Genomic DNA, 24,437 nt, shown 5'->3' with positions numbered 1-24,437 from the left:
TACTGAAAACTCATCCCTTTTAACAAAACTGGGAATGTGATTTGAACAGACACTATTGAAATCGAGAATCTGTTGTGACTGGTTTTTTGCAGCATTTAGAATTTTGTATATATTAAATAATACTTAATAATTAGGTCCTTAGCCAGAGCCTTAGAGGTCTCTAATTTGACCTGTATAGGATAAATCTCTTAATAGTAAGATATTCTATAATAAAAACTTCTAACCCCAAACTAAATATTCACTTCACCAATCTGCATCTTAATTTTCAGGTATTTTGAAGATGAGGAAGAAGACTCTAGCAATGTTGATTTACCTTACATTCCTGCTGAAAACTCACCAACCCGCCAGCAATTTCATTCCAAGCCAGTGGATTCTGACAGTGATGATGATCCCTTGGAAGCATTTATGGCTGAAGTGGAGGCAAGTATCATGCAACTCTTTGTTTCATTAAAAAAATATTCAGGGGCCGGCCCAGTGGCGCACTGGAGAGTGCGCTGCTTAGGAGCGCGGTGGCGCTCCCGCCGAGGGTTCGGATCCCATGTGGAGACCGGTTCCCGATCACTGGCTGAGTGGTGCGGGCGCAACACCGAGGGTTGCAATCCCGTTACTGGTCAGTAAGAAAAAGACAAAAAGAAAAAAAAAAAAAATTCAGGAACAAGAAAATAGATCAGGTTAACTTAGTACTTCAAACCTTATTCAGAATTTTTCTAGTCCATTTTTTTTTAAAGGAATTTTATTCTCATACTGTACAGTTGCTTAAATCTATTTCTACTTGTCCTTTAGTATTTTCAGAATTGATTGGTGGCTAGAAATTTGCACTGTAAACTTTGAACATAGTAGCTTATTATGTGTGTGTGTGTGTGTTTTATTTTAATAATCTTAATATATTCTAAAATGAATGAACATTATTACATTCAATCTAGCATTTTATTAAGTACATATTTATGTAAGGCAGTTAAGGAACTTGCTAAAATTATGAATTCTGTATTTTGTAGTTTTAAATGTTATTTATTATCAACATTATCAATAACATCCATGACCTCCTTGTAGAAATTAAAACTCATGACCCCCTCCTTCTTGAAACTCTTCTCAATAGGCTTTTGTGATTTCTGCATTTTTTTCCTTTTTCTCCCATCTCTCTGACTCTTGTTTCTATTTACTTACTTATTTACTTTTCATTACAGAAAATTTAAAGCACATACAGAGTAGAATAATAAATGAATTCTTGTGTACTCTTCACCCAGCTTTATCAATTAATAGCTTTTGGTCAGTCTTGTGTTATCTAATACTTCCCACCTCTAATTCTTTTTTGGATTATTTTAAAGTAAATCCCAGATATAGAATTTCATCCCTCAGTGTTCTGTATCTCTATAAGAGAACTCTGAAAAACATAACCATCATATCATTATTGCACCACAAATATTAAATATTCATCAGACTGTTGTCTGTCATTCTTCTTGTGATCCTCTTCCAATTTCTCAAGTACAAAGGTTCCAATTTCTCAAGTACAGTTAACCTATATTGATTTGCCACTCTTTGTACTTTCCTTAGTGACCTCACCCACTTTTAAAGTTTAACTTTTGTGTGCATCATTCATGTCTTTAGTCTCATATTTTCTCTTTGGTTTCAGCTGTGCTGAAAGAGCATGTTGGACTTTTTTTTTTCCTTTTTTTTGTCTTTTTTCGTGTCCGTCAACGGATCGCAACCCTCAGTGTCGCGCCTGTAACGGACCGGGACCGGCAATGGGATCGCAACCCTCGGCGCTGCGCCCGCACCTCACTCAGCCAGTGAGCGGGAACCGGTCTGTATGTGGGATCCGAACCCTCGGCGGGAGCGCCGCCGCGCTCCCAAGCAGCGCACTGTAGCAGTGCGCCACCGGGCCAGCCCACGTTGGACTTTTTTACATGGATGTGTGCCACTGGCACATTAAACCGGATTCATCATCTTTTCTTTCTCAACTGGGTCATTTTCTTGTCTTATTTCTATTAATAACACCAGTATTCACACAGTCACGTTGGCTTTAACTTCTTCCATTTGCTCCCCCCCTTCAGAGGCATGTTTTTTCTTCACTAGTTCCGTCAGTCCCTGTTGTCTTGACATTGAGGCCACCATTAGAACCATTTATCATTGTGCTTTCATTCTAATTTCATATGGTGGAAAAATATTTTTCTGAACTTGGGTCTCTAACAAATATCAGAAAATAAAAGGGTGTTACAAGAAAAATTAGAGCATTCTTCTTCAGAAGAATATGCCTACTTACTATGTGTAAGCAAAGCATGTCTGTGTCAAAAAAATACAACTTTTCTTATACTAGCTTCCTTCATTTATTTATTACCAGCTTGGCATCCATTAGGTATTTGAGTTTCCTACCTTTGATTTATAACAAGTTACTTGCTGAAGGGTATGCATTTAATAGATGGCAGACCCAGAATTCACCTCCAAACCCCATGTTCTTCATGCTGTATCATTCCTTATTTGAGTTCTTGTAGCACTGTATTTTTGCCACTTAACTAAACTATTCAGGACATACATGTGCCTTGCAACATAGTAGGTATTAGTAAATAGTTGAAATGATTTACTCTAGAAGTAAAGGCAGTAAATAATTTGTCGTGTTTTAGATGTCTTGTACACGTCATTTTTTTTTTTTTTTTCATCGTCTCGAGATATGGTCATTTCCCAAAAGGATGTTTCCCAGAGAATCTGGTCTCATTTCTTGAGATCCCTGGTAATGAATTAGAAGAAAAATCAGCTCTAGATTTTCTAGATTTAAATGTAGATTTAATTTATGATAGTGCAAGCTGGCATAGCTCTTTTTGAGTGAGAGTACCTGAGAGTGGCGCAGATTCTCTTGCTTGGCATTCAGTATTTGAAGTCATTTGGAGGTTAAATCTTTTTGATACAGTGTCATTCTTCTGGGTATCTTTTTGGTGTAGTATCGAAAGAGGTTCTGCATATTTTAGGACATAGAAACTGGTTATTGTCTGATCTTAGAGAGAGTGTGGTTGCCTAAGTGTTTGCATTAATTCTTGATCTCAGATGTCAACTTTTCTAGAAAGTGTAAACTTTTCTAGTGCTTGAACTAGGTGAAGATTTGTTTTTAGCCAGTGTTCCAAAAAAAGATTTATGTAGGCTTAAAAAAAAAATGTTCTACAAGTGTTTGTGACCTCTTATATTCCATTGCTTATGTCATCTTTAATTTGTAAGTCTCGAGTATGTCTTCTATCTGGCTCAATCCTTTGAAAAGCAGTTTCTGTGTAATATTTCTTTTTAAAATAATTCCTCTTTATTGGGAACATTTGATTTGCTAGAACTCTTTACCATACTATCGTATACATAGTGGCATTTTTAAAAATCAAAGGTAGCCAGAAATACTCATATTGCTTTATAATGAAAAACAGTTGTGCGGAATATGTATAACTTTAGGAAGAATCACCTAATTCTTCTGACCTTGATTTTCAAATGTATAAATTGAAAGATTAATTTAGATCAGTGACTGTCAGTTTGCTGTGTATAAGAATTGCCTGTTGAAAATTTAAAAGTTATACACATTCACCATCAGCGTGCCTATCTGCTATCCCCACATCCTCTCCCTTGTGACAATTAGAAATATCCCCAGAAACTGCCAAATGTTGCCTAGAGGCAAAATTGTCCCAGGTTGTGAACCATGGTTCCAGAGTCAGATCCAGAAATCTGTATTTACTACCAGTGCCACTGGTAATCTGATGTAAATGGTCTTAAGCCACACTTTGAGAAAGCCTGATATGTCTGAATTTAAGGCCCTTTATAGTCATAATTAAATCATTAACTTAAAAAAAAAAGTGACCAAAGGTTATATATTTGTGAGTCAAGCATTTTTGCTAATTTTTTCAGGCATGGCATATATTACAGATTAAAATCATGCAATCCGTGTATAGTCAAGTTTTTAGAGCATTTTGGGTATTTCTCTTTGAAAAATAGTTGTCAAATGCAAAATCAAATTGGTGGAAATTGCATCAAAATGCATTTGTCAAAACACATAGCTAAAGCAATGGTGGTACTTTTTCCAATCTGAAAATTCTTTGTAAAGAAATTTCCCTTTTGATGTTTTTAGTTGATGTGATTCTATACAGCCTTTTGTTTCATTAGGATCAGGCAGCTAGAGACATGAAGAGGCTGGAAGAAAAGGACAAGGAAAGAAAAAACGTAAAGTAAGTTGTTTTCTTCTTCCTCACAAAGGTTACATGAAAATTGCTAAAGTATTGCAAAGCCTGTGCCCCCAAAGCTTATAGAAGAAAAAAAATTAAAGTGCACAGATGTCTTTACTTGAAGTTATCTCTGTATTGAATATTTCTATAGGTAATAGAGATGGCTAAAGTTTTAAAATTATTGCATTTGCAGTAATTAAAAAGCATTTTTTAGCTGGCCAGTTTGCTCAGTTCTTTAGAGCATGGAGTTAACACCACAGTTGAGAGTCCGGATCTCCTTACCAGCCAGCTGCCCCCATCAAAAATAAAAAAGCATTATGTTTGGTAGAATAGTATTTGGTCTTCGACTATAAATAGTTGCTTAGTAAACACGAGTAATGAATTACAATAGGGGATAGAGGAGTATAATTACTAAAGTTTGGGTTCATTGTTCTGGGTTTTGTCCCATAATTAATATAAAATAGGTTAATGCCTATACGGTTGATTATGAGAAGTAATGGTAATTATATCATAAAAACTATATTGTTAGTAATAAAATCTAATTTTATTTAAGTTGAGACATCATGCTTTAGCAACCATAGTCAGAACTTGAAGTACTTTATTTTCTGGGAAAGAGAAGTCTCCTCTTTCTGTTGCTGAGTATACTCCTAAAGTTTTTTCTACCAGGCATAGTTGTACTTTTTTCTCCCTCTGCTTGGCAATCAGTGCTTCAGGTCCTTCCCAACGTTCTTGTGCCATAGGGAGGTTCAGCCCTCCCTGGTGCTTACCGTATTTTGTATCCTCTTCCAGCTGCCCTACACTGGTGGTGTTGCTTGCTGTAATTGCCTTAGAAATAGCAAGTGCTCTAGTTAGGTAGTCTGATTAAGAAGAGATGGTTTTGGGAACTAAGCAACCATACCTTATATAGCTCCTGAGAGATGCAGCAAGTGACAGGTCCCCTTCCCCATGTGAACTGCTCTAGAGCTAGAAATTCTGGGGGACAATTAGAAAATTGTGACATTCTTCCTATTCTATACCAAATGCAGGAATTGTTTTTCTTATTCATATGAAATGTTTTTCACAGTTACTTTGTGTTTATTTGTATGGATCGACAAGGCTAGGATCCTTTGACATCTATCTTCAGAAAGTTTTTACTACTTATATCCTTGTTAGTAATTGATGTTCCTAAGGATACCATATCATCCCATTTAAAAGAAATGCAGGGGCTGGACTTAGCTCAGTTGGTTAAAGCACAGTGTTGTAACACCAAGGTTGAGGATTTGATTCCCTGTACCAGCCAGCCCCCTCACTGAAATAAAAGATATGCAAACTGCAGCTAATAGAGTGAAACCACACATACATGATGGGTGGATAGTTTACAGTGTGCTTATTGCTGCTTTGTTATTATTAGTGTTGAGAGTTCCAGTGCTGTGTGGAATTCAACACTAATCTGCTGTAAGTATGGAGCTGGGTATGTGGAACATTTGCAGGGAAGTTTGTTTCTCCGCTTGTTTTTCCAGGGGTATTCGAGATGACATTGAAGAGGAAGATGACCAAGTGAGTTCCTATGCAGTATTTCTATCTTTTATTTTTACCCCACAAAGTCTGTACTAAGGACAAGCTAGAGCTTGCCTTCACTGAAATGGCCATTCCTGACATTCAGCTGGGAATGTCATTTGACTTGCTCTGTTTCTACCTGTGTGACCAATTGGCAATATAAAGATTCACATGGCTTTCACCCATGTTGAAGACGGAACTTTTGATCAACTATGACATCAAAAACAAATATGAGCTTTATTCAGCTTGCTTTTTTAAGTTAAATCCAAAATTAATGTTTATTCTTATCAAGTGGTAGAGTAGTGTGGGATCTGTTGTTGACTTTTAGCAATAGCTAACCTCTACCTCTCTAAGAGTTCTGTTTGTGATTCTTATATTTCAAGATGGAGCATTAATGACTGTCCATTAGCATTAGTGTTTTGTTTTGTTTTCTTTTCCATTGTTCAGTTGTGGGATGGTAAGAACCAGAGTGAGCAGTAGCTGTTTCCAGGTTTGTGAACTTTCTAATCAGATTGATAAAGCCACAGCATGTGTTCTACAGTTCTGGGCAGGATAGGTAGACAGCCCACCCCAAGAAGGCTGTGGAACAGACAGATTTGTGAGTCCTCTAAGTTAAATCATTTTATAGTACTAACTGCCTCATTCATTTCTTCTGATTGTCCTTTTCAATCCTGCTATTGTTAAAGGAATCATTGCTAGTAAAAGTCTTGCCCTTCTTGGTAGGTATTTAAACTGTCAGTCATCTGGTATACTGTGTGCACTAATTACAGGAGCAGAAACACTCAATTGTATTTGTGTGTGATTATGTTCTTGTGCTTTCCTGCAGGAAGCTTATTTTCGATACATGGCAGAAAACCCAACTGCTGGTGTGGTTCAGGAGGAGGAGGAAGACAATCTGGAATATGACAGTGATGGAAATCCGATTGCACCTTCCAAAAAAATCATTGATCCTCTTCCTCCCATTGATCATTCAGAGGTATGGTATTCCTTGCTGAATTTGATTTTTGTTTCAAGCTGATACAGTTTTCTTCAGCTTTAATATTTAGGTTTTCCCATTATCTGAGTACTTTTAATGTCATGAGAATATTTGTGCTTTGGGATCTTGTCATCTGTGCTAAGTGGTTGAGTCAGAAATTCCATGAAACTTCACAGCCTATGTTGTTGTTGAAAAATGTAGCTAAATCACTTGGTCACATTCGATTTTAGAATCTTAAGAATTTTTTTCAAGCAGTTATACTTGTTTTCCAGAACCAACACTTAGGATCTTCCTTTCTTTTTTTTTTTTTTTCTTTTTGTCTTTTTGTCTTTTTTTCCGCGTCCGGCAACGGATCGCAACCCTCAGTGTTGGCCCCGTACTGGACCGGGGACCGGCAACGGGATTGCAACCCTCGGCGCTGCTCCCGCGCCTCGCTCAGTCAGTGAGCAGGAACCAGTCTGTATGTGGGATCCGAACCCTCGGGCGGGAGCGCCGCCGCACTTCCCAAGCGGCGCACTATCCAGTGCGCCACCGGGCCGGCCCCGGATCTTCCTTTCAAAATGGTCTGTTGGTTCTGCATTTGTTTTTTGAGGTTTTGTGTATTTGTTTGTTTGTTTTGCAGCTGACTAATACGGGGATTGGAAGCCTTGAACTTGGTGTCATAACACAGTGCTCTGACCAGCCCTGCATTTTTTTTTTTTTTTTTTTTTTTTGAGGGGGCGGATGGCCGGTAGGAGGATGCAAACTTATGACCTTGGTAGTAGGAGGCTGTCCTCTAACCAACTGAGCTAACCAGCCAGTGCCTGCATTTGTTTTTTAATTGCTGTAAATCTTTGCTATTGCTCCCAGATCTGGGGCAGATGAGAGGCTGTTTCTTCAAATTAGAGCCAGGGGGTCGAGCCCATGGCGCACTCGGGAGAGTGTGGTGCTGGGAGTGCAGCAGCGCTCCCGCCGCTGGTTCGGATCCTATATAGGGATGGCCAGTGCACTCACTGGCTGAGTGCGGTGCGGCCAGTCTCAAAAAGGACAAAAAAAAAATTGGAGCCAGGAATTATAGATTCCTTAAGTGAGGGAAAGGAAAGGAGGACATTAGTACACTCACTTGAAAAAATATCAATATTTCATCCAGGATAAATATCAGGCTACATCTTGTATACCTTAGTGATTCTAGATCTAGTGCAGTGTTTCTCAAAGTGTAGTCCAAGGACTCTTGGAGGAATTCTTTTGGGGAGGCTAAAAAATCAAAAGAATTTTCATAATAATGTTAAGACTATTTGCCTTTTTCAAGCATCATCATTTTCATTGATGGTGTAAGAGCAATGGTTGGCAAAACTCCTGATGCCTTAGTATGAATTAATTCAGTGGCACCAAGCTGTTTGCATAGTCAGTATAGTCTTCCCTGCCAGAACATTGCAGTTTAGGGGGGAAAAAAAGCCAGTTTTCCTTAAGAAAGCACTTACGAAACTATAAAATTATTACTTATTAAATCTTGATCCTTGAGTTACGTGTCTTTTTATTCTGTGTAACAAAATGGAAAGTACACATAAAGAATTTCTGTTGCATACCAAAATATGATAGATGTCTCAAGAAAACATGTTTGAGTTGTAAGCTGAACTAGCTTTTTTTTCATGCAACACCATTTTCACTTGAGAAAATGAATGACACTTCAAGGAAAACAATTGAAAGTGTTTATTACCAATTATAGAAATTCAAACTTTCAAACAAAAATTAGAATTTGGAAAACTTCCAAATCCACCATAGCAAGCTTAACAGCTTTCCAGTGCTTGAAGACCATTGTGATAAAATTGATGGTGATATTAATATCAACGGATTTTTTTTTTAAAAATGTGTGATATTAATATCAACTGATTTTTTTTTTTAATGTGTCAGCATTTGGTTGATCTGTGTACTACCTCAGTGAACCAATATTTTACAAATGGCCAATGCATGACATTACAAAATCAGTCATGAGTAAAAGCTCCATTCAAAATACATGATAGGGGTGGCCAGTTAGCTCAGTTGGTTAGAGCCTTATAACATCAGGGTCACAAGTTTGGATCCCCATACTGACCAGCTGCCAAAAAAAAATTGCGTGCGTGTGTGTTTGATAGATCAATGGATTATAATGTAATGGAGTGAAAAAAAGTTCAGTGATGTGGTTTCAGATTACACGATGAAAATAATCTTTAGGAAATGACTGCTTGTCAAGTTTTAGTGTGACATCAAAAAAGAATAAGGGTAGCCAATTAGCTCAGTTGGTTAGAGCATGGTATTATAACACCACGGTCAAAGGTTCAGATCCTCATACAGGTCAGTCACCAAAAAAAAAATGCCTGTCTTGGGCTGACCAGTTAGCTCAGTTGGTTAGGATGCCACTTTGTAACACCAAGGTCAAGGGTTTGGTGCCCCATACAAAGACAAGCAAGCAAAAAAAATTAAGAATAAATATCTGCAAGTATTTGAAAAGGCTATTAAAACACTCTCTTCCCTTTTCCAATTACATATCTTTGTGAGGCCAGATTTTCTTCATGAGCTTAAATTAAAACAACCTATCACAATAATCTGAATTCAATAGGAGCTATTTTCTTTTAAGTTAGACATTAAAAAGATTTGCTAAAATGTGAAACAGTGCCACTCCTGTCACCAAATTTTTTTTGGATGTATCCAGAATTATTGAACTTTTTGTCCAACTGTAGAAGGCTTAAATTCTCCTTAAAAAATTATGGACATTTCATGATGTCAAAACAAGAATCATTTAGCCATCTTTATGTACATGTGGTGATGTTTATATTTTATATCCTTAGTACAGTAAACTGTAAAGAGTAGCAGAAGTTGACTGCTCTCTTTGGAATTGGACATGCTTGGCCATACATTTTTTAAAAAACAGCTTTATTGAGATAAAATTTGCATGTCATACAGTTCACCCTTTTAAAGTATATGATCCAATGGTGTTTAGTATGTTCACAGAGTTATGCAGCTGTCACCACAATGAGTTTTAGAGCATTTTTATCACCCAAGAAAGAAACTCTATAATCATTAACAGTCAATCTGAGTTTCTCTCCCCGCCTTTCATCCTCTCCCTGCCCTTCATCCTCTCCTCTTCCACCTTTCTTCCCCTCAGCCCCAAGCAACCACTTAACTACTTCCTGTCTCCATATATTTGACTATTCTGGATTTTTTTTGGCTATACATTTTTTAAGTTATATAAGCAGTTCCATGTTTTTAAAAAGAATAGAACCCCCTCTAAAGGCAGAACCATCTCCAAAGGAAATATTAGAAATGTTTTTAAATGCCTAGAACTAGATGACCAGCTTAATCCAAAACATACTTAGATGTTATAGACTAAAATATCTTCTCTGTCCTTGAAGATTGTCAGCATTATAGAGATTTCTTAGTGTACTTCAAGGTTGTTCAAATCTGAGTTGTCCTTAAGAGTTTCTTTAGGAAATTGGTTGGTGTTTATATTGACAGTAGTAATAGGAAAGGGTATTGGTTATACTTTTGGGGATGTATGTCAAGAATAAATGGATTCCTTTGTTCTGCCTAGTTGGATTGGCTTTACTTGTGTAATATTTGTAAAAGGTTATTTTGTGTTAAAATCAAACTTACAGGATTGACTCTTGAATTCTAGACTAACTTTGAATAATTGGACCTGCAGATTGACTACCCACCTTTTGAAAAAAATTTTTACAACGAACATGAAGAGATAACCAACCTCACTCCACAACAGTTAATAGATCTCCGGCATAAGCTCAATCTTCGGGTAAGACAATCATTAAGCAAAAAGTTCTTGTATTAATGTTAATTAGTCCAGGTTTAGTATTATTGCTTATCTGGTAACCTTGAATTAACCTTATCTGCTAGAAGCAACACCGAGGGTTGCGATCCCTTGCCGGTCCCGGTCCGGTACGGGCGCGACACTGAGGATTGCGATCCGTTGCTGGACACGAAAAAAAAAAACAAAAAAAAAAAAAAAAACCTTTTCTGCTAGGGTAATTATATTCCTTTGGCTCATGTGTCTCCCCCCCCCCCGCCCTGTCCCCCCTGAGCTGCTGCTGCCATCTCTACCTCATGTGTCTTGATTTAATTGTTTTAGTCCTCCAGATGATATTTTAGGATAGGATCATTTTTTCTTACTTGTGTTCGGTCAGTTTTGAATGTTTTGTGCTGAGTGGGTTAGTGATGAACAATAGGAAACCCCATCTTCAAGAAGAGGAAACAGGATCAATAGATGTGAACAAACAGGATCAATAGATGTGAACAACATATCAAGTCTTAGAATATTTAGAAATTAAGGTACACTTGCTTCTCAAGTTATATACATATACTTTTTTCAAAAAAATTAGGAGAAATTAACACCTTTTAAAAATATGCATGCATAGGGCCGGCCCGTGGCTCACTCGGGAGAGTGCGGTGCTGATAACACCAAGGCCCCAGGTTCGGATCCCTATATAGGGATGGCCAGTTAGCTCACTGGGTGAGCGTGGTGCTGACAACACCAAATCAAGGGTTAAGATCCCCTTACCTATATCATCTTTAAAAAAAAAAAAAAAAATATATATATATATATATATATATGCATGCACTAATTTCACAATAATAGGTTAAATTGCCCAACAAAAAGTTTTGGGTTCCACGTTGACCACGTTGTTTAGGATGCTGCTAGGTGTTAGTTAAGTGATCAAACAGAGTACGTATGCTGGTATCTACTCTGGTGTGAACAACTTTCTGGCCTCTGTCTGCCTTACCAGTTGCTACTTGATGTTTGAACTCCTGTTTTCCAAGAGAGATATGTATGTGTGTGTTTGTACTTGTCTGTTTTCCAAGAGGTTACCTATCTCCCACCACCCACTCCCCCACACCTCCACCCCCAAAAAGCCAAAAACTTTTGAGTGAAATCCTGATTGGAAATGTGAGCATCACTAGAGAAACATTGAAAGGTTACCACTGTTCTAGACCAAATGGAGGTTATAAGCCCCGTTCTTCATGTGAGTACCATTGGAACAGTGTTTGACAAGACAAGTTGATGGACCAACACTGAGACATTAACTCTTCAAGCATAACTGAAAATGGAGGTGTTAGATTATGTCTTTTGTCACCATTGGGTATAGACTTGTCTTATTTGGAGCTCATTTGCAGTTTTCATTTTTATTTCAAGAGAAGTTTTATTTTTTTCTATCATCTGGTTAATATTTATGCAAAATGGCAAAAAGAACATTAATGACTTTTCTAATTTCTTTGTTTTAAAGTGTTTTATAAAAAAGTTAATTTTGATTTAAGAGATTTTTAGCTATCATTTAAAATCATATGACAGACTTATCTCAGAAGTAGCTATCATAGACTTTTTTATATGAGGTATATATCTTATTTGAAGTTTTGCCTTTTTAGTGTATACTTTTGGCTATAGACTTACATTTTCATTTCTTCATCCTCAAGCTAAAATGCTAGATTCAGGTAAGTATTTTTGAAGTTCAAATGCTGTTTATGTTGAAGCACAAGTCATTCCTGGGAGTTGTCTCTACCACTAGGTCTCTGGCGCAGCACCTCCTAGACCAGGAAGTAGTTTTGCTCATTTTGGGTTTGACGAACAGCTTATGCACCAGATTCGGAAATCCGAGTACACACAGCCCACTCCAATACAGTGCCAGGTAAGTAAAACACAGTGAAAGAAAAATGAAGTAGAATGATGTTCCATAAATGTATCGAGGTTTACAAATAAGTCAAAGCAGCAGTTTAGTGTAGAACTATATTGACATTGGATAGAAGATGTCCAAATATTTTTCCTGTGTCTTACTCTTCAACTTTTGCTTTAATTAAGGAAATAAAAAGACATAGGAAAAATCCAAGAGTATTTTTGAAAGTTTTAAAAATTAAAGTGCAAATGTGAATTAATCACTCTAAGAAGATGCTACGTAGCTAGGAAGTGGTTCTTTCACGTCTGATAAATGCCTTGAAAGTATGATGTGAAGAAAATAATTTATTAGGCAAACCTAACAAAAAAGATTCGTGTGTGGACAAATTTAGCACTATCAACGACTAGAATTCCTTTGTTCATGACCTGAAAATTCTCATCTATTAAAGGAATAGCTTCTGTTTCCCATTCATATACAGAATTTATTTATTCCTATACAGAAAATGAGAATTTTTTGTATATGAATGAGATAGTCTACCTTTTCAAGGGGAGAAACTTTTTAAAATTTTAGTAACCACTTCCATTTTAGATTGCAATTTTTTCTGTATTTCAAGCAAAGGAAAGTCATTCATATTCTGTAAACGGTGTCTGATCCACATGAAGAGAACGTTATTTCCTATAGATCAAGAAATTTCTGAAAATGTCAAATATTTCTATTTCATACCAGTGTGCATAGTCCAGGATATTTTTGTTCCATTCGAAATGAGTGTCTTCTCCTCAGTTTTGCTGTGATTTATCACTTCTCTTTTAAAACTAAAATTTGTGGGCCGGCCCGTGGCTCACTCGGGAGAATGTGGTGCTGATAACACCAAGGCCCCGGGTTCGGATCCCATATAGGGATGGCCAGTTCGCTCACTGGGTGAGCGTGGTGCTGACAACACCAGGTCAAGGGTTAAGATCCCCTTACCGGTCATCTTTAAAAAAAAAAAAAAAAAAAAAAACTAAAATTTGTTAAAAAGAAAAAGCTCACTGGCTGAGCGTGGTGCTGACAACACCAGGTCAAGGGTTAAGATCCCCTTACCGGTCATCTTTAAAAAAAAAAAAAAAAAAAAAAACTAAAATTTGTTAAAAAGAAAAAAAGAAATGGATGTCACTAATAGTCATTTGTCCTTCCCCAGGATTTCCTTAGTTTGTCTTTAGAATTGAAATTTTAGAGTGGATATACTTTATTTTTTCTCTAGGGTGTGCCTGTGGCATTAAGTGGTAGAGACATGATTGGTATAGCCAAAACAGGCAGTGGAAAAACTGCAGCCTTTATCTGGCCCATGTTGATCCATATAATGGACCAGAAGGAATTGGAACCAGGTGATGGACCAATTGCAGTGATTGTGTGTCCGACTAGGGAGCTTTGCCAGCAGGTATGTACTTTGTATAGAATATCCCCTTCCATGTGTGGACTAGCAAGGGACTGGTCAGTCAAGTGGGCAGAATGACCAGGAAACTTTTTTTTTTTAATTGTGGTAAAATTAACCATCTTAACCATTTTTAAGTGTGTCAGTAGCATTAGATATATTCACATTGTTGTGTTACCAGGAAATTTTTCGAAAGTATCGTGTGTTACATATTTTCTATGTAACCAAATACACACTTTTCCCTAAAAACTACTGTTTTAAGAAAAAATATGTATTATGATATGGGACTTACTTGTTTTATTAATAAGCTCATGGTGTTTTTCTCCAGGGTGAATTCATTTTTCTTGGTAGAAAGGCAGTGACAGTATGAGGAAGAAGAAGTGAAAAAAATGAATAATCAAGGCAAGATTTTAGATAGCCTGTTGAGGTGTGATAATGGTACTCCACTATTTATTTATACCTTTATGGATAAAATTGTGATTTTAAAGTATGTTCTAGATTTTTATTTTCTATGATATTACACTCTGTTTTTCAGAATTCCTTTTTGGATTGTGATAGAGATGTTTGTTAATGTTACAGTTTAATATGTTATTAACATCTTTGTAGATCCATGCAGAATGTAAGCGGTTTGGGAAAGCATATAATCTTCGATCAGTGGCTGTGTATGGAGGAGGGAGCATGTGGGAGCAGGCTAAGGCCCTTCAGGAAGGGGCAGAGATTGTCGTGTGTACTCCAGTAAGTATATCTTGTGTTTATGTGGCTTCTTAGCTTCACTTTGTGTGGAAAACATTGTTAGTTTTGGAGGGAATTCCCCCTAAAATGTTTCAGGGTTAAGAATACCCTGATGAATGACAGTCTGTGGATTTGGTTTAATTTTGATTGGTTCACTGAAATAGTCCACTTAGAGTGTCTGTGATGTACACATTAGTAGCTACAAATTCCCTTTATTTCAGATAGTTTTTTTATGCCCTCCTAGAAAATAGCTCCATGGTTACCAAGAATCAGAAAGATGTTCAGAGTATGATCAGAACTGCCCAAAAGAGTGTAGTCTAAACATTAAAACCCATTAATAATGCTTTAAATTAGGTCATTGTAGAATGCCTTACAGAAATGATCTGGCTACTTTCCCACAGAATTTAAATTGCTTTTAACGTAAAGGAAGAATCTAATTGAGTTTTCAAAATTTCAGTTCTATTGGGCTATGTAGTGCATAAAGTTCAAGGCTGTGGGATCAATATCTATTACAATTGTAGACTAGAGAATTAGCACTTTTACCAAGAGTGCAACTTTAGAAAGTCCTTGTAAATGCCTCTAATAATATTTACTGTTCATTTTGTGGATCTCATAGGGTCGACTGATTGATCATGTGAAGAAGAAAGCTACCAATCTTCAAAGAGTCTCTTACCTTGTGTTTGATGAAGCAGATCGAATGTTTGACATGGGATTTGGTACGCCTTGAATACCGGTTTCTTTTGTCCCCATCCTCACGATAGCAGTTTTTTCCATCTTTGTAGATTTCCAGGTTTTTTTTCACTATGAGGGAAGCTAACTAAAAATACTCCTTTATAGAGTTAGACTGTAGAGAAGTAGCTAAGACATTAACTATGTTAGGCTTGATTGGGTCGAGGAAATTTGAATGTGCCTTTGTATACATGGGCAATATTTTCTCTATTCTTTGTTTTTATTCGTATACCTTTGTGGAGGTCAAGGTCTGTGTTCTTGGACAGGTAAATGTCAAATTATTCAAAGCCCTTTGCTTTCTTGTTCTTGACTTACCCAGCTGTGTGAAAATTCTAAATAACTGTTGTTACTGATTGGAACCCTGCCAGGCCCAGCCCCAACTATATGGAGGGAAAGTTTCTTAGAGTTTCATACTGAATGATATGGCTAGGAGTTTCAAAATTTTCTTAATTCTTAAAACTTTTTATGAAGATTTTTACTAAAATGGCTTTTTCTAGGCCTCCCAAACTGTATTATAGGATTATAGTATTAATTTTACTGTTCTACTTCTTTCAGAGTACCAGGTTCGATCCATAGCAAGTCATGTGCGTCCTGACAGACAGAGTATGTATGAAGCAGCTTTATTAAATCACATTTATACTCAGAGCACCTATTTATTTTGTAAGCAGTCATAGTTATGGAATCAAGTATGATCGTGGTGGTGAGAACCATAGGAGAAGATAATCACAGTTTATCTGACCTGGACAGGACCTTAGAGATTATCAGATACAACCTACTCATTTTTATAGATAATAAAACCAAGGCTTAGAAATGAAATAATTTGCCTTAATTTATTCAGTCATATCAGGGGGTAGAGATAGTTTACAGTACAGATCTGCTGATTTGAAATCAGGAGCCTTTTTCTGAACCATGCTAATAACTCATATATTATTAGTAGTAATAAAAGTAGAATAAGGGCAAGTCTTTTTTCTTTTGTGAATCAATTTTTAGACTAAACTTACAGTTTAGGTGGGCTTATGTAAAAAATTTGAATATTGAATGTCAAGGGAGCTTAGTGGGTATTCATTGAAGAAGTCATACTGGTTTTTTAACAGAGTTTACTTTACCTTTTAGCTCTCTTATTCAGTGCAACTTTTCGGAAAAAGATTGAGAAATTGGCCAGAGACATCCTGATCGACCCTATTCGAGTGGTGCAGGGAGATATTGGAGAGGTAACCCTCAGCAGGGCTGCTTATTTTTCATATTATGGAAACATAGAATTAATTTCTCATCATCGAGATAAAAAATTAAAATGTCATTATGTTTACAGATGAGGCAACATGTTTCAGATTTGCTTTAAAATATACAAGTAGAGTTGTAGATGAAATAAGACTGGCAAAATGTTAATAATTATTGAAACTGGGTCATAGGTACATGGGAGTGGATGCAGTTTTTTTTTGAATGTTTAAAAATTTCCATAATTAAAATTTTTTAGAAAGCTTTTAAAGAAACAGAAGGGACTGCCTGGAAGACTAACCAGAGAGTTAGGATGGAAGTGACGTTTAAATGATCATGGGAGGAGGCCTGCACAGGATGGAATAGGTGACATGAAAGGCCTGGCAAAAATAAATTTAAAGTTTCATTTCTCACCTATACATAATGCCCTATGCGAAGAAGTTCTCTGAATTGAGATTTGGAGTTCAGTTAAAGCTTCTTAGAGAATTCCTTAAGTTGCTTGCCATGTTTATTGTTTAAAGAAAGTTCCTATGTAGTTAGGGTGTTTGTACTCACTAGGGGCAGATGGAGAGAAAGGTGATTTGAGAGGAGAGGTAAGCTTTGAGTTACTCTTCACTTGCTGAAGGAATGCCCAAGGAGAACAGGGATTGTTCAAGTTTCTTCTAGAGGCAGGTAGAAAATTTAATGCTCTCCCTTATTCAAGTTCCTTTTGGCACCAATGTCACAATCATGTTTCATTTCTTCCTTCTCAGGCAAATGAAGATGTGACACAGATTGTGGAAATTCTCCATTCTGGGCCTAGTAAATGGAACTGGCTTACCCGGCGTCTGGTAGAGTTTACCTCTTCAGGGAGTGTTCTTCTGTTTGTTACTAAAAAAGCCAATGCTGAAGAGCTAGCCAATAACCTTAAGCAGGAGGGTCATAATCTTGGGCTCCTCCATGGAGACATGGATCAGAGTGAGAGAAACAAGGTCATTTCAGACTTTAAGAAAAAGGACATCCCAGTCCTGGTGGCCACAGATGTTGCAGGTAGAGTATGAGTTTTGCAATAACCTTAGGTCCCTATGCTGTAAAGGTGCTGTGTCTTACTATGTAAGACCTGTAATGTCTGAACAGGCTGACTGAAAGACTCTGCTGGCCTGCCTGGCCACTCCACAGGGAGCAGCAGTTCAGCACAGTGATCACAACCTGGATTTCTGGCTACCACTTTTCACTTGATGTTTTTCTCTGATCAAAGAATCCCTGCAGCTAGAGAACACTTGGGGGAAAAAGGCGTGCCCTTACTGTGTGTGTGAATATAGTAGATAGCTTACGTTGATCATTCAGTTGGGCATACTTACTTCACCCAAGATCAGAAATTTTTTTGGAGTATGATTTTCAGCTTTGTTCTGCCGAGTTTTAATAGCTACCCTCAAAAACTAGTATTTTCTCCCAGAAAGGAAAGAGCTTCTCAGTTTCAAGACACATTTGATGCTAGTTTTATTTTTTTATATATATTCCTGGTACATGAGAGAGGGCATGGGAGGTTATTGATGGCAAAAGATGCAAGTCCCTTATACCAGATAGCCCAACTTCATAGAATCTGGTAGTGACATTTGCTCTAGAGCAGAACTGAACATGCCTTTATCTCAGCTCACCAAACCCACGCACTTTGCCTAGATAAGGGAAATGTGGGTTCTCGGAGCACTAGCTTTTCTGGTCACTTTGATCTTTTGACTCCAGATGAAGAATAAATTGCTTTTTATTTCAGCCCGTGGTCTGGACATTCCTTCAATTAAGACTGTCATTAACTATGATGTGGCTCGAGACATTGATACCCATACTCACAGGATTGGCCGCACTGGAAGAGCGGGTGAGAAGGGTGTGGCCTATACCTTACTGACCCCCAAGGACAGCAATTTTGCTGGTGACCTTGTGCGTAACTTGGAAGGAGCCAATCAACACGTTTCCAAGGAACTTCTAGATCTGGCAATGCAGGTGAGGGGCTGGGCACACTTCAGATTGCTCCAGATTGTAAAACTAAGTAAGATATTTGAGCAAGCTTGAGGCAGATAACAGAAACTTCACAAGAAAGTGGTTGTAGGGGGGTGCTATGTGGGGTTTACGAGGTACAGATTGGAATCGTGGTATATTAAAATTCATCTGGTCTGTCTTATCCTCTCTTTTCAACATCGGTGTTGAAAAGCTATTCCCTCCTTTGTGCTAAAATCTGTCCCTGTAATTTCTACCTGCTTACCCCATAGCACACTTAGGAATAAATTTAATCTCAAAGATGGCTGCTTTTCTCTCTACTGCTGTTCCCCAAAAAAAGTCTTCTCTTTTCCAAACAAAGTTGTTGTGGAGGCTAAAAATGTGTGGTATCTTAAAAACAAAACTATTGTATAGTGCCTCTTAACTGTTCCTTACAGACTGAGATCTCAGACCTCTGACCACAAAATTGCCGTATTCCAGGTATACTCCAGTCCAAAACTGAGTGGGGCATTCTACCAAATCAAACCTTAAGTCATTCTAATTCATGTTGTCCCCAAATTACATATGGGTTCAGAACATGTTCTGATGTAAGGAATTGTCAAGTGTTTGTCAAATTCATAGGTCAGCCCACACAGCTGTTAATTGTAACATAGTATGGTCCCAGGAGTAAAGGACATGCAGTGCAGGAGAGAGGGGAATAATGTTCCCTTCCCCTTTCCTGGGCATAGAGAGCCAATCCTAAAATAAAATTTGTGTGTCCCTCAGGCTTTCTGTGCTCAGCACTTTTTCCAAGCCTGCCCTACCTCTCAAGTACAGGCATCCTGTGATGGCTTGTTTTAAGATTTTTCAACTTTGTGATATTGTGAAAGCAATATGCATTCAGTAGAAACCATACTTGGAGTACCCATACGGTCATTCTGTTCTTCACTTTCAGTATTGTATTCAAAAAATTACTTGAGATACTCAGCATTGCACTACTAATAAAATAGGCTTTGTGTTAGATGATTTTGCCCAACTGTAGGCTAAGGTGAGTGTTCTGAGCTCATTTAAGATAAGCAAGACTAAACGATGATGTTTGGTAGGTTAGATGTATTAAATACATTTTTGAATTAGGATTTTTTCAACTTAAGTGGGTTTATTGTAATTCCAAGTGGAGGAACATCTGTACTTTACTTTGACTGTAATGTGTGATTGTCAGATAAAGCTTTAAGCCTCCCCAGAAATGTTTGTATTCTTAAGAGAATGTGAGTAAATCTGGTGAGGAATCTTCTGGCAGGGGTCAAGTTCAATGAAAACCTTTAGGCTCTGTGGGTAAATAAAATATTCAGTTGTGTGGCTACCAGTCCTTCCTGGGAGTTTGTCCCTGGAGTGGATTCTAATAAGCCTCATTTCACATAGCTTTTTCCCTTCACTTCTGAACCCACCATTTCTTTAAAGTTAAGCTCCAAATTTTTTATTTTATTTTAATTGTATGTATTTGTGGGTTACAGTGTGTTGTTTCAATAAAGTTCCAAAGTTTTTTGTCTAATAATATGTATAGATTGTTTGAGGTGTAAAAAATAATTTTCCACTTAATTTCCTCTTGACTTTGTCTCCCTCTGACCTTCTCTTCCTCCCCTGGCTTAACCTTGAATTATTATGTTCAATGCAGAATGCCTGGTTTCGGAAATCCCGCTTCAAAGGAGGTAAAGGCAAAAAGCTGAACATTGGTGGAGGAGGCCTAGGTTACAGGGAGCGGCCTGGCCTAGGCTCTGAGAACACGGTGAGTCCAGACTATAGTAGTGCCCCTGTGGTTGGTCCCACGTCCTGGATGAAGTTAGGACTATTTCCTGTCTACCTAAGAAAGTCTCTGTGAGTTTAAAACCCATCTAGAAGACAGCTTGTATTTAATCTATTGATTGAGTCAATGCAGTGTTGGTTCTTAACTTTGTATTCAGGAAGCATCAATGTGTACTTGGCTGACTAGGCTTATTCAGGAAATTAGATTAGCAGTGGTTCTCAAATTGTGGTCCCTGGACCAGCAGCATATGCAAACTAGTCCCCTATCCCCAACTTGGTAAATCAGAAACTCTGGAGTGGGACCTGCAGTCTGTTTTTACAAGCCCTCCAACACTGGCTTTAAAAAGCCTGCTGCAAGGGAAACATTGCCATAGGGTTACTGTAAGCTCTAGCTTTGTCTCGTCACTAAACTCAGGAATGATTCCTATACCCTCTAGGAGATTGCATCAGAGATGAGAGCTAGTTTTTCTCACAAACCAGGTGACAAGAGCACTCCCTCACTGGCTTTCTTAACTGCCTGTTTTCTATCACTTTGATTCCTAAGTCGGGGAAGAAAGCTGCCGGTATACTTTTCTCTGGAGCATTGTGGTTAATTTAGCATCTTTGGTAAATAAATATACTGTTTCCACGTTACAGTGATGGTGATGATGATGCAGATGATAGTGACAGCTAATACTAATTGAGCACTTTATTTGTGCCAGGGCTATTCCAAGCAGTCACACATATTAATTAATCTTCATGACAACCCAATGTAAGTACAGATAATAAAACTGAGGTGCCTAAGGTTACATGCTGTTAAGTGTTGAAGTCGATATTCAGACTGGTCTTGATTTAGAGCCTGAGCAGTCACAATATGCTATCCTGGTGATGTTTTTATCCTTAACATAACTTTTACTTAGTTGAATGTGTTTGTGTATGTGTGTAAATAATACATGATCAACTTTGGACATAATTTAACTACATTTCTGATTATTAGGGTTAATTTCCAGAAATAGAATTATAGGGTTGAGGCGCATAAGCATTTTTAAATGATTCTTCATTACTCTACCTTTTCTCACAAAGCATAAGTAATTTTCTAAAAATATTTAGTTCCCATTGCAGCTTCCACTTTAGATTTTTCAATATAATGAGGCCCAGTCTTTGGCAGTGAGCTTTTGTACCTTTCCATCATTATGGGTGTGTTTGTTTATTTTTTAGGACCGAGGAAATAACAACAATGTAATGAGCAATTATGAGGCCTACAAACCCTCCACAGGAGCCATGGGAGATCGGCTGACAGCAATGAAAGCAGCTTTCCAGGTCTGCAATGAGCATTTCATTAAAAGAGCTTTCAACAGTAACTCCTGGGCAATGATGAGGGGCCTAGTCTTCGAAGGTGGTAGCTGGGCTTGTAGGCTTGGGCTTGTAGGCTTGATGCTAGATTCAGGGCCTTCTCACTTCTTGGATTTTGAATATGAACTTAACAGTAGCTTGCCTGGAGATGTAAGTGTAGAGCTTGGGAGACCCCTTGTGCTGGTCATCTACTTCAGTCACATCCAGAGCCCAGGACTATTGTCCTGCAGCAGGATTTGTGTTTCATCCTGTCTCAACAACCTTTGAGTTGAGGCATTTGTAATCTGGCTGAGTAATTGCCATCTTTTGGGCTAAGACAGTTTGATGCTGTTATCTGTGAACTTTGAACCTATATTTCTTTCACAACTACCCTTACAGTTAGCTAGCTGGCATCATTAACTAGATGTTTCAGTTTGGTCCCAAGATTTTTTCATTTTTGATTAATAGACACAGAAACCCTTGTTTAGGAATTCAGGATGTGTTTTTCATATTCAAGAAAGGTAATGTGATTCATATTCCATATATTAACATCAGTGTCTGCAGCCATACTGTATATAATCAAATTCACTTCTGAAACAAAATGTATTAATAATCACACTAAGCTGAATAGACAGAAACTAAATAGCCTTATATCAGTTTAAGACGTTTTGCTGCCCATCTTTACAAAAAGTTTTTTTTTTTTTAGTTTTCAGAACTTTCTGGATTTTTGAATTTAGATTGCAGACCATAAATATGTTCAATTGCTATATACATAGATACTTTATTCTAGCCAATTAGGCTGTAAAAGTAAATTTCAGTATATTGAGGTTCATCTGTCCACAAAGATCCATGAGGTTTCCATCATGGCACAAAAACAAAAGGGACTGTGCTGTGGACAATCAGGATAGTAAAGTCACGATGCCAAGAGAGCGTAGTTAGAGGTTCTGTATACTTTATGATTACCACCCTTATACAGGTTTAGTATCTCTTATCAGAAATGCTTGGGATAAGTGTTTTGGATTTTGGATTTTTTCAGATTTTGGAGTATTTGCATTACGTTTACCAGCTGAGCATCTCAAATTTGAGAATCCAAAATCTGAAATGCTCCAATGAGCATTTCCATTAAGCATCGTATCAGTGCTCAAAAAGTTTTGGATTTGAAGTGTTTCAGATTTTCGGTTTGGGTTGCTCAACCTGTATGCTCAGAGTTCCTTGAACTTGCTCTTACCTATTCCTGGTGTCTCTTTCTCTTTCAGTCACAGTATAAGAGTCACTTTGTTGCAGCCAGCTTAAGCAATCAGAAGGCTGGAAGCTCTGCTGCTGGGGCAAGTGGATGGACTAGTGCAGGGAGCTTGAATTCTGTTCCAACTAATTCAGCACAACAGGGCCATAACAGTCCTGACAGCCCCATCACCAGTGCTGCCAAGGGCATCCCAGGCTTTGGCAGTACTGGGAACATCAGCAGTGCCCCAGTGACCTACCCTTCTGCTGGAGCCCAGGGAGTCAACAACACACCGTCAGGAAATAACAGCCGAGAAGGGATTGGGGGGGGCAATGGGAAAAGAGAGAGATATACTGAGAACCGGGGTGGCAGCCGTCATAGTCATGGAGAGAGTGGCAATCGGCATGGTGAGAGCCCACGTCATGGAGATGGTGGTCGCCATGGAGATGGTTACCGCTACCCAGAAAGCAGCAGTCGTCATACTGATGGCCATCGGCACGGGGAGAACAGGCATGGAGGAAGTGCAGGCCGGCATGGGGAGAGCCGGAGTCCAAACGATGGTCGGAATGGGGAAAGCAGGAAAGAAGGCTGTAATCGTGAGAGCAAGATGGACCCCAAGGTGGACAGCAACAAGATGGACAAGATGGACAGCAAGACAGATAAGACAGCTGATGGCTTTGCTGTCCCGGAGCCACCCAAACGCAAGAAAAGTCGATGGGACAGTTAGAGGGTATGTGCTAAAGTGTGATATCAGTTGTCTTTAATTTTATTTTTAGAAAAATTTTGGTAACTAAGTGTCTCAGGGCTGGGTTGGGGTCCAGAGTATAAGGACCCCCTGCCCTTAGTGGAGAGCTGGAGCTTGGAGACATTACCCCTTCATCTGAATGATTTTTCGGATGTTTTCTTGGGAAGCTTTTTGGTCCCTGGAAGCAGCGAGAGCTAGGAAGCTTCTTTTGGCTCTGGGTGAGTTGTCATGAGGGTAAGCTGAGGATACTTTGGGAGAAAGGGCCTTACCAGGCACAACACTCACTCTAGGTTTATATTATATGTAGCTTATATTTTTTACTAAAAATGTCACCTTATAAACATCTGTAAGTCAAATTCTTTTTCTTAGCTGTGTGGCCAGGCAGTCTTTTTAGGAGTTGGCTTCTGCAAACCCAATCCAGTGAGCTGTTAGGGATGTTTGGGAAGTAATTTGGTGGTTCCGGACACTTGCAAAGAAAGGGAGGTGTATGATTCTAAGTGAGAGTTGACACTCAAGTTCCCTAGTGTGGCTTGTATCCAGCAGTGAGATGTGTAGAAAAAAGCCTTCTACATGCAGGCTTTGAAGAGTCCCAAGAGCCACTATGATTGAAGGGAAAAGATCCTGGAAACGGTTCCAGGATTGCTCCAGGTTTGAGGTGTTGCTGAATTTAAAATTAAAAAAACAAAAAACCCAACAACAGCTTTTAAAAGTGTCTTCTATTTCTTTTTTTTTTTTTAAACCTGCCCCAATGGTAGAAAAGTCTTTTGCTGAAATGATTTTGATGGTTTTTGTTCTATCTTGTTTATAAAAGGAAAAGAAATATACAAACTTCAAATTTTGTGACTTTGTGAAGGTTTCTTTAAGATGTGCATTCCTTTCTGCTTGCTCTCTAGTAAATGTTTTACTACTGGGACTTGTTGGATTGTTTGTCATTTTTACTTCACAATGAGTTGGTACATACTAAATTATGATTTAGAACAGTGTAGCACATAG

The 24,437-nt window shown here is 38.1% G+C and overlaps 1 protein-coding gene across 2 annotated transcripts; it reads left to right on the top strand.

Annotated features, from left to right (window-relative positions):
• Positions 1-275: 275 nt before the first annotated feature.
• Positions 276-24,357, top strand: DDX42 (DEAD (Asp-Glu-Ala-Asp) box helicase 42). Of its 2 annotated transcripts, XM_008579080.1 has the most exons (16): positions 276-420; positions 4,126-4,187; positions 5,684-5,720; positions 6,547-6,696; positions 10,355-10,459; positions 12,225-12,344; positions 13,570-13,746; positions 14,347-14,475; positions 15,089-15,188; positions 15,757-15,804; positions 16,315-16,412; positions 17,169-17,445; positions 18,167-18,393; positions 20,039-20,149; positions 21,364-21,465; positions 22,734-24,357. In XM_008579080.1, exons 1-16 carry the CDS (start codon positions 406-408, stop codon positions 23,424-23,426), a joined length of 2,451 nt encoding a protein of 816 aa, XP_008577302.1. In that variant the 5' UTR covers positions 276-405; the 3' UTR covers positions 23,427-24,357. The 2 variants fall into 2 exon arrangements, with proteins under 2 accessions (XP_008577302.1, XP_008577303.1); XM_008579081.1 differs by lacking the exons at positions 276-420; positions 4,126-4,187; positions 5,684-5,720 and having other exon boundaries at positions 6,616-6,696; positions 10,328-10,459.
• The last annotated feature ends 80 nt before the right edge of the window (positions 24,358-24,437 follow it).

The sequence above is a fragment of the Galeopterus variegatus genome, unplaced genomic scaffold (assembly GCF_000696425.1).
Source record: "Galeopterus variegatus unplaced genomic scaffold, G_variegatus-3.0.2 Scaffold1805, whole genome shotgun sequence".
In the NCBI taxonomy this organism is placed as follows: domain Eukaryota; kingdom Metazoa; phylum Chordata; class Mammalia; order Dermoptera; family Cynocephalidae; genus Galeopterus; species Galeopterus variegatus.
Note: the sequence above shows the minus strand (reverse complement) of the source record. Positions and strands in the feature narration are given on the sequence as shown.

Excerpts from the sequence above, each read along its gene's own strand:
- DDX42 (XM_008579080.1), top strand. Across the intron at positions 5,721-6,546 it reads TTGAAGAGGAAGATGACCAA|GAAGCTTATTTTCGATACAT; the intron begins GTGAGTTCCTAT and ends GCTTTCCTGCAG. Across the intron at positions 17,446-18,166 it reads GGTGGCCACAGATGTTGCAG|CCCGTGGTCTGGACATTCCT; the intron begins GTAGAGTATGAG and ends TTTTTATTTCAG.